This window comes from Blennius ocellaris (genome assembly GCF_963422515.1).
Source record: "Blennius ocellaris genome assembly, chromosome: 24".
Classification (NCBI taxonomy): Eukaryota; Metazoa; Chordata; class Actinopteri; order Blenniiformes; family Blenniidae; genus Blennius; species Blennius ocellaris.
In genome coordinates, this window is record NC_137673.1 from 1,083,020 (window position 1) to 1,097,450 (window position 14,431).

Sequence of the window (14,431 nt, forward strand, 5' to 3'; positions counted from 1 at the left end):
CTTACCATCAATTCTGACCCATTTCCATCACGTTCCCAATTTTTCACATTTTCACTTATTTTGCCATACCCGGCCTTACGTTGTTGTTTTTTTGGACAAATGATTTTTAAGTTCCCCAAATTTGTCATTTTCACCCCAATAAGCCTTTTAATAGCCTTACTATAGTCTTACCATCTTGTCTGACCCATTTCCATCACGTTCCCAATTTTTCATATTTTTACTTATTTTGCCATACCCGGCCTTACGTTTTTTTTTTTTGGACAAATGACTTAAGTTCCCCAAATGTGTCATTTTCACCCCAATAAGCCTTTTAATAGCCTTACTATAGTCTTACCATCATTTCTCACCAATTTCCATCACTTTCACAATTTTTCATATTTTTACTTATTTTGCCATACCCGGCCTTACTTTTTTTTTTTTGGACCAATGACTGTAAAGTTCCCAAAATGTGTCATTTTCACCCCAATAAGCCTTTTAATAGCCTTACTATAGTCTTACCATCATTTCTCACCAATTTCCATCACTTTCCCAATTTTTCATATTTTCACTTATTTTGTCATACCCGGCCTTACGTTTTTTTTTTTTTTTTGGACAAATGACTGTAAAGTTCCCAAAATTTGTCATTTTCACCCCAATAAGCCTTTTAATAGCCTTACTATAGTCTTACCATCAATTCTGACCCATTTCCATCACGTTCCCAATTTTTCATATTTTCACTTATTTTGCCATACCCGGCCTTACGTTTTTTTTTTTGGACAAATGACTGTAAAGTTCCCAAAATTTGTCATTTTCACCCCAATAAGCCTTTTAATAGCCTTACTATAGTCTTACCATCTTGTCTGACCCATTTCCATCACGTTCCCAATTTTTCACATTTTCACTTATTTTGCCATACCCGGCCTTACGTTGTTGTTTTTTTGGACAAATGATTTTTAAGTTCCCCAAATTTGTCATTTTCACCCCAATAAGCCTTTTAATAGCCTTACTATAGTCTTACCATCATTTCTCACCAATTTCCATCACTTTCACAATTTTTCATATTTTCACTTATTTTGCCATACCCGGCCTTACGTTTTTTTTTTTTTTTTGGACAAATGACTGTAAAGTTCCCCAAATGTGTCATTTTCACCCCAATAAGCCTTTTAATAGCCTTACTATAGTCTTACCATCAATTCTGACCCATTTCCATCACGTTCCCAATTTTTCATATTTTCACTTATTTTGCCATACCCGGCCTTACGTTTTTTTTTGGACAAATGACTTTTAAGTTCAGAAGTAACCATCATTTCACATTTAAAGAAAAAGTTTATTTCCACCAAACGGTAATGACAGATTGTGGTAATCATGACTGATATCTCCTGCGAGGTAGAAAACAGAAAATATTGACATTATATTTCATTATTAGAGGATGAAATAGATTTCAAAGTATATTTTTCCAAAGATATATGTGTCTGAACTTAACTCAGAAAAAAACACAAATAGAACTTGGCTCCATTCCAACGTTAGCGTTAAATCCTGTGCGTCCGTCAGTCTCACCTCCTGTCACACAAGCTGCTTTACACATTTCTAGAAAACTCACTTTACACTGAAAACATCAAGCAACATTCAGCTTAAAAACACAAAATCCCTCAGATTGTTCCGAAACTCCGTTTCTTTCCATTGGCTTGCTTGTCAAAGTTAAAAAAAAATAAGAACCAGGCGACACAAACAAAATATATGAGAAAATAAGAATAAATAAAACCAGATTTGAAGCTTCGGGGCTTTAAATAAATCCGTTTTGTCAATTTTCAGTTTGAGTCCCGGTTAAACCTGGTTTTGATCCAAACTGGAGACGAGTGTCGACGCGTCCTCAGTGTCATGGCGGCTCCACGACCGGCTATTGCACATTAAACCAACGTTTCCCGGGTTATAAAAACCAGCCTCAGTGTCCGCCGGGTCCCGACGACGACGCCGCCGGCGGCGGCGGCTGCAGCTTCTCAGACTGCCGATCTTTGGCTTCGGTGTCGGACGAGGAGTCGGAGTCCTGGACCTGCTGCTGCTTCAGCCACATGTCGGCGTACAGGCCGCCCTTCAGCAGCAGCTCCTCGTGGCTGTGGGCGGAGACACGCCGCGTTACCTCACCGCGCTACCTCGCCGCCCATCACAACCTCTGGCAGAACCATAGTTACCGTCCACGCTCCGCGATGCGTCCGTCGCTGACCACCAGGATCTGGTCCGCTCCGATGACGGTGGACAGCCTGGCGGGGACACGGGGACACGGGGACACTGAGGTGGCGTCTTTGTGAACACGGCGGGGGACGGGGGGACGGGTCCTACCTGTGAGCTACGACCACGGTGGTGCGGTTGGTGCAGACCTTGGCCAGCGAGGCCTGGATGTTCCTCTCCGTCTGCGTGTCCAGCGCCGAGGTCGCCTGCACGCAAAGCCAACGCGTTAGACTGAAACTCGCGTTCCGGCGGCGCTAAACCCCGGAACATGGATGTCTGCATACCTCGTCCAGCAGCACGATCTGCGGGGCCTTGAGGATGGTCCTGGCGATGGCCACCCGCTGCTTCTCGCCGCCGCTCAGCTTCAGGCCTCGCTCGCCCACCTGGGTGTCGTAACCTGCCAGACACACACACACACTCAAACACGGCGAGGGACAAACTCCAACGGAGCGTTGGTCATTGGGGGGGGGGGGGGGGGGCGGCGCCGCCTCACCGTCGGGGAAGGCCATGATCTTGTCGTGGATGTCGGCGGCGATGGCGGCCTCCTCCACCTCCCGGTCGCTGGCGGCGATGCGTCCGTAGCGGATGTTGTCCCGGATGGTGTCGTTGAAGAGGACGGTGTCCTGCGGCACCACGCCCACGTGCGCCCGCAGGGACGCCTGCCTCACCTGAGGACGGACGGCAGCGTCAGTCAGGACGAACCGTCCCCACAAGCCACTGGATTCTACTACTATTGGTATTACTGATATACATATATATTGTTAATGTGATTTTATTGCTACCATTATTAATACTATACAGGAGTATTATACACTATTACACACTGTTATTATCTGTATTATTGTTATTATTATTATTATTATATAATGCCTACTTCTAATGGCTCTGCCACTGCACCTTACTATTTATTTATCTTGCTTTTATCTCGTCTTATTTCTAAGTGCCCATGTTCCGTTCTGTGTTTTACTTTATGTCTTACACCCAGATTCACATCACTGTGCTGCAGCGCCGGACGCTCACCTTGGCGATGTCCTGGCCGTCGATGCGGACGCAGCCTCCCTGGACGTCGTAGAAGCGGAAGATCAGACGTATGATGGTGCTTTTGCCAGAACCGGATTGGCCCACCTGTGGAGGATCAAACGGGAAACGATTACAACACAATAAAGGAAGCAGAAGAAGACGCCGATCTAAAGAGGGTCTCACCAGGGCGACGGTCTGTCCCGGGAGGACGGTGAAGGACACGTCCCTGAGGATCTCCTTGCTGCGAGACAGGAAGGAGGTTAGTTCAGAACGCTGAGTCAGCGTTTACCTGGAGGAGCCGGCGTGACCCACCCGCTGGTGTAGCTGAAGTAAACGTGCTCGAACTCGATCTTCCCCAGCTGGTAGAGGAGGTTCCCCGCGTTCACTTCATCCTTCACCTGCAACACACACACACACACACACACACACACACACACACACACACACACACACACACACACACACACACACACACACACACACACACACACACACACACACACACACACACACACACACACACACACACACACACACACACACACACACACACACACACACACACACACACACACACACACACACACACACAGGTTTAGAGAGAAGAAGTACGACCCAGCTTGAACAGACTTTCAAACACACGTCACCTCCTCCTCCTCTTCAAACAGTTGGAACATGCTCTCCATGTCGATGAAGGAGTTCTGGATCATCCTGCAGGACAGAGGAATCAACGGCAGCATGAGGGACTTCCTGTTCTCAACTCAACTTTATTGATAAAGCGCTTTAACAGCCGTAGCTGAGACAACGTGCTGTACACTGAAATAAAAATATAAGAGGCAACATAAAAACATAAAAACAATAAAAAAGTTAAAGCAATAAAAACAATCAGATGGTAAAACAATAAACAAAACATAAAAAGTTAAAACAATAATAAAAAAAAAAAACGGAGGCACTAAAACCAGAGCAGAGTCTCACGCTGAGGTAAAAGCCAAAGAACCCGGCGGCTCCGGTTCCCCTCACCTGTAGTAGGTTCCAAACCAGTTGAGAGGCGTGTAGAGCTGGATGATGTAGGTCCCGAACAGGACGAAGTCTCCAACCTGCCAGTCAGACATTCATATGAGACCGAGGAGGATCCAAACCAGCAGGAGGCGCTGTTGTGACTGGACAAAGCCAGTTGAGGTGTGTGTGTGTGTGTGTGTGTGTGTGTGTGTGATCACCTGAAACCTTCGCTCGGTGACAAAGTAGGCACACAGCAGGGAGCCGGCCAGCAGGCCCGACCCGATGACGAGGTTCTGTGTTTGGTTGAGAAACGCCAGCGACGCCTGAGTTTTCCACTCTGAAGCCTGGAGCAGAAGAGAAACGCCGGTAGAAAGACTTCTGGAGGGACGTTGGTCGTGTTGTGTGAACGAGAAGCTCAAAGCTTGTTTGACAACAGAATCCCTCATTGTGTGTTAAATAAATCAATGGTTTCCTTGTCGGGCCAGTAGAACCTGGACTCTGGAGGGTTTGGTAACTTCAGACTCGACTCGTCTCTTCTCCTGCTTCACAGCAGCGTCTCGCTCACCTGGTATTTCAAGATGGCGTCCTCGAAGCGGCCAACCTCGTAGTTCTCTGCATTGTAGTACTTGACCTGTTGAAGCAGGTGGAGTTCAGACGTCAGTCTCACGTTCAGGACGACGAGGAGAAGTTGGGAAAGTGTTTGTGGTACCGTCTCGAAGTTCAACAGAGAGTCCACGGCTTTGGACTTGGCGTTGTTGTCCTGCAGGTTCATGTCCCGCCGGTACTTCGTCCTCCACTCCGTGATGATGATGGTCAGAGCTGAGGAGGAAGAGGAGGAAGAGGAGACGTCAACACCCTGGAATCACACGGTTTCCCCTGGAAGCCCGAGGAGCTGCGCTCACCGAGGTAGAGGGTCATGCAGACGAAGACGATCAGGCCGAACCAGGCGTTGAAGTTGCTGACGAAGAAGATGATGGCGATGACGATGTCGGCGATGGTGGGGAAGATGCTGAACACGATGTAGCTGCGGGGGACCGACACGGACACCAGGTGAGTCTGGCGTCACGACCCGCGGCCCCGGCGGCTGGCGGCCCGCCTCACCTGAGCAGGCTGTTGATGGAGGACGTCCCGCGGTCGATGCTCCTCAGCACGTCGCCCGTCTTGCGGCCCAGGTGCCAGCGCAGGGACAGCGAGTGCAGGTGGGCGAAGAGACGCACCTGAACCACCCGGTTGGTGAACTGCTGCACGCGGATCCACAGGAAGGAGCGCAGGTTGCTGACGAAGCCCGAGGCGCCTGAGGAGGAGGAGGAGGAGGAGGAGGAGGAAGAGGTGACCTGGGGCTCAGAATCGCTGCGCCGTCTCATCGTGACGCTTCGTACCTGCGCCGCCGCCCTGCAGGAACTTCAGCAGGACGTAGACGCCCACAGTGGTCGCCACGGTGTGCCAGTCGCTGCCGCCCGTCAGGTCGTTCACTGAGGACGTTACAAACATTACAGATCGTCTGGGGTTTTCTCGGCACCTTTTGGAGAAACACTAATAATAATCGGCGCCTTTCACACCACTCAAGGTCACGTGACAAAAGTTAAAAACAAACTAAACAAAAACCACTACAAGGCAGAACGAGACACAGGAAGCATCATTAAAAAAGACGCAAATTGAACTAAAAAACATCATTGAAACAACGTTATCTCAGAAACAGCTCTTTTAAAGGCGCTCACGTTGGTGGGGTGTCTGCAGACACATAGATCTGATTATTACTGCACTATGAAGTTTTATGATCATCAGGCCAAAATCTCAGTATATATGAACAAGTACAGTCATTTATACCACTGAAGCAGATCAGTGATATGAAGCTGTGAAGTCTCACCGTCCACCAGCAAGTTAAAACACAAAGGACGTTTTTATCTGCAACGGGTTTGGAAATATAGGACTTTTAAAATAAAAAACAAAAAAAGAAAGATATTAAATGAAATAACCAAAGCACGTGCATGAAGTAATTGAAGAAAGAGTCACTCACCAATGTTCTTGTAGAAAATGGGCACGAACAGGTTGATGACCCTCTCGACGCCCAGCAGGCCCAGACAGAAGACGACCAGCAGCTGGAGGACCACGCTGCCGCGCGGCCACATGTAGGGCACCAGCAGCCACACCTTCTTCCTGAAGCCCTGCCAGGTGGACTGGTTCTCCTCGGCGCCCCCTAGCAGACGCTGACATGGACAGGCGCCGGTCACACGGCCGCTGTGTGCGACGGCGGCGGGAACGGAGCGGGTTCACCCACCTGTCCGCTGTGCTCCACGTCGCGCTCGTCCTCGTTTATCAGCAGCATGTAAGGTCGCCGTGGCAACCCCGGAGCTCTGAGGCCCACGAGGAAGAGCAGCCCGGAGGCGGCGTAGCGCAGGAGCCACAGGGAGAACTGGACCTGGAGGGTTGTGGACGTTTGAAAACCAGCTGCAGCCACACTTTACCTCAGGCTGAGCAAATGACCACATGACGACTGAACAGCTGTTAAAGTTTCACCTCTGGAGGATCGGTTTGACAGGAACTCGTCTAAAACTCACTGAAAACAGGCGATAAAAGCCACTATCACACACTGGAAGTTGCTTTTTAATTGAACGCTTCCAGTTACACAACAACAAACGCCGAGTCAGGGTGGGAGGGGCCAGATGTTGTCTGGGGATCTGAAAGTCAGACGTTGCAGTGACTCAGCAGAAATGAGAGGCCGGAGCCTCGTGCTTGTTTTGCATCACTGAGTGTTTGACAGTGTGCAGCCCTGAGGAGCGGCCAGGACAATAATGAAGCACATTTCTGAGTAAATACCAAGAAACAACATGAACTTGATCCCAGACAAACGGGAAGGGAGATAAGATGTAGGTTAAACAAGCAGCATTGAGTCTTATTTTCCAGAATCCGCGACCAAACAGACTGTACCTGCTGCTGACGGTCCTCCAGACCCCACCACCAGTGTGGACTGTACCAGGACACGAAGGCCAAGTTCTCCGCCGAGAAAGCCAAGGCCCAGAAGAGCAGCAGAACGGCGCTGTGGCCCCTGGTCCGGTCCATCAGCAGGGCCCTGCGCCTCTCCACCCTGAGCAGGGCCACGGCCCAGGCCCAGGCCAGCGCCGTGAAGCAGCCGTACAGCACCACGTAGCCCGGCAGCTCCCCGGCCGTGGCGGCCCGCCACACCAGCCCCCCCAGGGCCTGGACCAGGAGGAGGAGGGAGAGCGTCTGCTGGACGCCGTACAGGCGCGAGCGGGGGATGAACTTGGGCTCCATGGTGGTGCCATACTTCTGGTAGAAGACGCAGTGGATGGTGCCCAGGAAGAAGGCCACGGTGAGGAGGATGGTGGGGACCAGGGTGAAGTAGAAGCAGGGGGAGATGCCTTCATCCAGCCATGTGCGCGAGATGGAGGAGTTGGATTCACAGTAGCTCTGCATGAACACCATGTCTGCACCTGCAGGAAGAATCAATATGTACTCCAAATCAACAGATCTTGCAAGAAAACAAACTCTATTGGTCTATTTATAAAGGTGCAATTAACACGTCTACAACAGGTCATCAGCTCACAATAAGTGTGCACATCTGGAGTTATGTTCTACTTTACCTGACTTCCACGGAAAGTGTGTTCCGAGCTTCAAATTAATCTTTGTAGAGAGCAGAGCTCCTGCAGGAAGATCAGCTGTTAGCCGTTAGCTCCCTTTAGCCGTCCTGCGTTCACAGCGTCAAACTGAGCCTCCGCTCCAACAGTGACGGGCTCCCGACAGGACGAGTGATATAAAGCCGGTTTCCAGTCATAACTACCGTGAAATGTGTGTCGTCACGCCAGGAAAGCAGTTGTCCTTGCGCCGTGTGCGCATGTTAAACAACCGCTGCCATCCATGACTCGGCATTCTGCGCTTTACGCAACAGCGTCTTAACCTCTGGTCTGAACGTCAGCGCCCCTACAGGAGCAGCACGGAACTGCAGGCAGATTCTGACCGTCGGCGCCCCTACAGGAGCAGCACGGAACTGCAGGCAGATACTCTGTGTTTTGTGCACATTTCAACAAAACATCTGTTCCAGTTTAACACCACAAACTCATTCTTTTAAGATGTTTATGGAAAGTTTTCTGACGCAGCCTCTGTTTTCACCTCAAACTATTTCACGTAATAAACTTTCATTTTCTGTTGTGTGTCACTTCTTTTTTTATTAACATGACGGTTATATCGAACATATGAAAAACCACTTCAGGAAGCAGAATTTTCTGACACGAAGCAGACCTACTGAAAGCAGTTCAAAAGAAATATTGGAGGAACTTATAAGTGTATGTCTATTTATTAAAAACAAATGTAAAGCAGGACAATTGTTAAACATCGCATTTTAAAAAGGAAAGGATCCAACATGAAACAATAACTAGACTTTTAAAGTGCAAAAAGAAGCAAATGCAACAATCGGACACATCCATAAAACAGGTTCAGTGAGTTACATCTTTATTTCAATGGTAAATTACAGAAAACAGTTTTTTAATCGTGATGAATATGAACTCAGGTACGGTTCAACCTTGCAGTGTTATAAAATCACCACCAGATGGCAGTAAATACAAAGGAATATCAAGTGAACCCACGAGGATCCTGGACGGTTAATAAAACCAACATGAGGGGAAACTGAGGAGTGTTTTACTGCTTTATCACGGAACATTTCCAACACAAAGATCCGCTCTGACTTTAAAGTGTGAAAAGGAGCAGTGTCATCCAGGGATGAGGGATGAGGAGATGAGGGATGAGGAGATGAGGGGCTTAAGTTAAGCTTTTCCCTTCAAACTGTAAACTCAGGGTTTATTTTAAAGAAGAGAAGTGACTGAAAAAGCCGCATCTGTCCTACCTGTGGGGATGAATGAAAGACTCTCCAGGGGAGTGTGTGTGTGTGTGTGTGTGTGTGTGTGTGTGTGTGTGTGTGTGTGTGTGTGTGTGTGTGTGTAAGAAGAAAGAATAATACATAATCTGGAGCAGATCCTGATGTGCAAAAGAGAAAGAGAGAAAAAAAACCCTTAAGGAGCTTGTGATGTCTTGTGTGAGTTTCCAGTTGCTCAGGCGCACACACACACACACACACACACACACACACACACACACACACACACACACACACACACGCACACACACACACACACACACTGCATAAATAACAAAAATACCTACATTGCATTGTAATGTTACAGTTCAGCTCCAGGCCTGCAGGGGCGCCATAACCACACTGCGCATGACCACATCCATGAATCTGTGCGGGATTGAGCGCGTCTCACGTGTAGGGAGCGTGTTTGGCCTGCAGGGGGCGGTGTCGCTCTGCCTAGGATCCTCCTCCTTCATCCCCTGCATCACTGTGGACCCGAGCGTCGCTCATCCTCCACTGCTGTGAAGGAATCACCCACAATGCATTGCGATACGTCCTCAGACGTGTGAGCAGCATGTCGTGGAGGCCTGGAGTCGCTTTTAGTGCAAACGACTGAACACTGAACGTTTCACCTCTACTTATATCTCTGTTTTGGCAGGTCTCGCTGGGGGATTTTGATCTTTTCAGGTTCTTTGCCAGCTCTTTTAAACACTGTGATGTTACGACAACGTTAGTTTTTTTTTTTCTTTAATAACTCTGTCGGTGTTTGTGTTGAAATAAACTCTGAGATGGTGTCACGGTGAACCCAACACCTTCCTTTTCCCCGCCGGGAGGATCACCACAACAAAAGACTGGCTTTCCGTTCATCCCTGCTTCAGATGTGGGCTTTTTCTCTGCGTCTCCCCCTGGAACACAACGGATCCAAATATTCTGGCCTTCGTCTTTGATGTGGCTTCTCTTTCCTCCTGTTTGTTTAATTGCTGCGCCGTGTTTGATCTCAGGTGCTGCAGCCAGGCGACGGGGAGACAGAATTAAAAAGTCACACCTCTCCTTTACGGATTCCAGCGTAAAACACATTTGTCCTGTAGAGCGAGACCTTTAATGCTGACTGGCGTGGCAGCAGAGGATGAGAGCACCACACACACACACACACACACACACACAGACGCCATTTCATCGTTGAAGGTGTGCAGGAAGTATCAACCTGGATAAATAAATCCTCCTTCTTATCTCGCAATGCAAAACTGGATAAGCTCTCCCAGCGGTCTGGGTGGAGGAAGCTGTCAGCACCTCTATTTTGGTTTTCCTGCGCCTCACACTGAGACAGAATCCTGTTTTCCTCTCCGATCCGCCCTCCTGGTTTTCCCTCCCCGGGGAGGCATTTCCCTCCATGTCTGCCCCCGCCGTCCATACATGATCCCCCCTTCCTGCTTTATCGCACATGTTGGACCTATATCTATCAGCAGGTGATAAAAAACAAGAAAAGAAAACAGGTGTCAGCATTTAAAGCTGGCCTGTGGAAATATTTCCCTTTTAGTTTCCTGTCGCCTGTTTGGACACCTGTAGGTCCAGCAGAACGTCGCAAAACCTCAATAATCCACATTGTTTTTGCACTGAAAGACCTTGAATTTCATTTGAACCCCCCCCCCCCCACCCAAAAAAAAACAAACCAACAACTCACAAAGACTCTGAATGTGTGGCTGGAACAAAATAATGCTATTCCAGCGCGGCTGTGATTGGTAGTCTGCACACGGCTGCACCAATTTGTCAGGAATAATCACTGTTGGCTTTGATGATTCGCGGCCCATGAAGTCTGTATTCGACACGTTTTCCTCCCTCATTCATCAAAGAAACAAAAGCAGCAATTAGCTGAAGGGAACGCGTCTTAAAATGCACTGCTGCACCACAGCGGCAGCTCATGTGGACCCGGGGGGGGTGGCGGAGAGTTTACTGGTCACATGTGTGACCTGGTGGGTCACTTTTTGTTTTTTAATATTGACAGAACGACATTTAGGAATCATCTTTCACTGGTATGTTTCCCTGCCTTGAAGCCAAAGGGATCAGCTGGACGGCCTTTCACAATTAAATCACGATATGATTGTGATTACATACGTGGAGGGTTGATATAGAAGTAGAATTCATATAGAATCTAATGACGAGGCGTGGCAACACTTTGTAAAGTGACTTGTTTTTGCGTTATAATGGTAGAAAATGAAGCTTTATGACTTTTCCCACAGTGAATATAAAGTCTGCTACTTCCCAGACCGTCCGCATCAAAAAAAACAACTAAATTTAAACAAAAAGCATAAGTCTGGAAGCAAACAAAGGTCCATCTGCCAGCGGGGGCCACATGAGAGCCTCACACCTGGGATGAAAAAACAAATGTCACAATAGCCAGAACCTAAAAACAGCAGAGATCAGAGCCCGATGAGGGATGTTTGGTTTGTTTGGGGGGGGGGGGGGGGCTGCAGGTCAGGCCGGCGCTCTTCCTCCACCCTCCACCCTCCGCCCTCCGCCGGGACGAGCCCCGGGTCCGTTACAACAGGAAGAGGCTGGAGGTCACCGCACAGACCCTCCGTCTTCCTGCCGGTGGGACAGACGCCTGTCTGTCCCACTGACACACACACACACACACACACACACACACACACACACACACACACACACACACTACATAACCCGTTCATACAGTCAAATATGACACAGTACAAAACATAAGATGATACATGATTATATGGTACATCTTGTATGAATATATACAATATTGCATTATATGATCCACGATTACATTATACTTGATTTGATTTATTCATTCATTTTGAATGAAGGAACAATTAAAATGAGATGAAAGGATGGAAACGAAAAATAAATAAAAATAAATATTGAATCCAATTTTAGTATGTAACTCTTAACTCATTGGAAAACCACTGAAATCCAATAAAATAACTACACAGGCAGTTAAAAAAAACAAACAAACAGACATATTCATGATCAATCATATCAAATCATGATGGTGTACAAAGTTTTATTTTATGATACATTAAACTATTCTAATTTCATAAAACTATGATGCAGTATTAAATGATACACAATCATACAATAGAACGTTTCACTACTACAAATACAAAGTCATATGACACGACGCTAAAACACTATAGTGTCAACTGTATTTTATATAACATTATAATTTACTTTCATCCACCAAGTGATACAAACATCTATACTGCATTCTTCACCAATCTATATTCCTATGTTGTGGGATTCTAATGATACGTTAACTGAATTAAATGTTTATTCTCACTGGTGAAGCCAGTTAATTACAGCAAATCAGTCGTATTAGTTTACTTAAAGTTGATGTTTGAATCCAGCATCGATTCAATAAAAGTCCTGATTTCCGCTTTGTTTTGGTGTAAATGTAAAACTCCTTCAATGTGAGTTCTTCACCCTCCACAGCTCTATAGAGCCCTCAGGACGACTTCCTCCCTGAAAGACACCCGTGGCCCCCTGATAAGATTAACCACTCAAACTAAAGGCTTCGGCCTCTTTCAGCTTCTGCAGCCAAACAATTCCAACGTCTCTCCCGGCAGATAAGCTGGCTCCGCCCCCAAAAACCTCGGAGACACACACTCGTCCCTTTGTGCCCCGATAAAGCCGAGCTGGCGGACGCATGTAATCAGCATATTATTGATAGTCTTAATGAGAAAGGCTCTGAGTCACTGAAGCCATTAGCCAGGATAAAAGAGGCTTAATTGTTTTGTGTGTGTGTGTGTGTGTGTGTGTGTGTGTGTGAATGTGTGTGTGTGCTAGCGAGCTAAGATCAGGCTAATTAAATCCATTTCCTTCGTTAGCAACTTTCTCCTCTCTTAATTAAGAGGGTTAATGATGGTCCTGGACAGAGGTGCTGCATGTTCATGCTGATCCACACCGACGCCACCGAAACGCTTTGATCTGTGTTTAAATTCAAAGGAGGAGCAAATATTTGAAGTGGAGATCGTGTTTCAAAAGCCTGAGAGCAGCGCCGCTTTGACAACGCTCCCCGACGTCAGCCTTCGCTCTGCAAAAAGTAAAACACACAACTGGAAACATCTGCGCCGAGGACGGCTCCACATGCGGCGGCGCCTCGTCGCAGGCGTCGACCGACGGGTCTGCCGTTAACGGCGACTCGTGTCGGGGTGCGGGGGGGGGGGGGGGGGGGGGGGGAGGTGGCGTCTGCAGCACACCGATGGCGTGGAGCAATACTCCCCAGCAGTCATATCGTCATGGCAGCCAGACATGAGACGACTGTCCGGCTGGACACACACCATTACCTTTCATTGTGAGTGTGTGTGTGTGTGTGTGTGTGTGTGTGTGTGTGTGTGTGTGTGTGTGCCCTCGGGGTCACACATCTGTCGGGGGGGGGGGTAGAATGGCTGATTCAGGACTCTGTGCCAGTTTGCTTGTCGACTTGGAGCGGGCGCCGCCATAACCGTTAGACATCTGTGGGCGGGCGATGATGATGATGATGATGATGATGACGATGACGACCATCGTCCTCCGCGGCCATAACAAGACATTAACACCTTTTACAGTCTGTCGACTCCAACGTGAGCTGCAGGGCAGCGTTTATGAGTGTAAAAATAAAGAAGAAGAAGAAGAAGTGACTCGTCAGAGTCGGGAAGAAATGGAGGAAACCTGCTGAAGGGAACAGATGAAGTCTCTTATTGTGACGGTCCACCGACAGATTCTAATCAAACGTATTCATATAGCGCTCATAATGAAAGCAGAATCACCATATATACTGAGGGGGCGCCGGCGATCCTTTAATTACTGAGCCGCCGCGTTAACGTGTGGGCTGCGTTCCAACGCTATGGAGATATTACGTAAATGTAAACGTCCACGTCGCCCCGATCACCTCGGGCATCACTTGCCTACATTACCTAGTCCTTTATTTATTCCAGAGGAACTGATTTGAACCGTTTTGCTTCCAGGTTGACTGAAGCGCCTGATCATTAGCAAACAAATGGCGCGGCTGTTCCGTCCAGAGCACATTACCGGCGGCAGTAAAGACGCTATTCGTGTTTACTGAGCTCCACTTTCTGTGTGCGGCGCCTCAAAATGGAGCTTCAGCAGTGTGATTGGGAGTATTTGTACAAAACGTGTGTTCATGGAGTCAGAATCAGCGGGAATGTTGCTTTTAAATGTGAATCTATGTTGATGGTGACGAGGCCAGACGCCGTTAGCGTCCACGTCCCCTGCTTGTATGGAAGGTTTGGGCTTTTCTCCGTCATGCTTCCCGCTGGTGCATCATTAGCTATGGCTTTTTATTTTCCTCTGGTGTGTTGGGGACATGAGGGGGGGGGG

At 48.0% G+C, this 14,431-nt stretch overlaps 1 protein-coding gene across 1 annotated transcript; it reads right to left on the reverse strand.

Moving 5' to 3' along the window:
* Nucleotides 1-1,285: 1,285 nt before the first annotated feature.
* Nucleotides 1,286-8,105, reverse strand: abcb6a (ATP binding cassette subfamily B member 6 (LAN blood group) a). Its single transcript, XM_080519986.1, has 20 exons — nt 7,827-8,105; nt 7,153-7,676; nt 6,503-6,643; nt 6,242-6,431; nt 5,604-5,696; nt 5,326-5,518; nt 5,127-5,248; nt 4,934-5,043; nt 4,790-4,855; nt 4,443-4,568; nt 4,246-4,322; nt 3,873-3,936; nt 3,538-3,623; nt 3,409-3,466; nt 3,226-3,330; nt 2,699-2,873; nt 2,490-2,602; nt 2,317-2,411; nt 2,169-2,237; nt 1,286-2,090 (listed from the first exon to the last, which is right to left on the reverse strand). The coding sequence occupies exons 2-20, from the start codon at nt 7,666-7,668 to the stop codon at nt 1,922-1,924; spliced, it is 2,568 nt and encodes an 855-aa protein (XP_080376112.1). The 5' UTR covers nt 7,669-7,676; nt 7,827-8,105; the 3' UTR covers nt 1,286-1,921.
* Nucleotides 8,106-14,431: the final 6,326 nt, after the last annotated feature.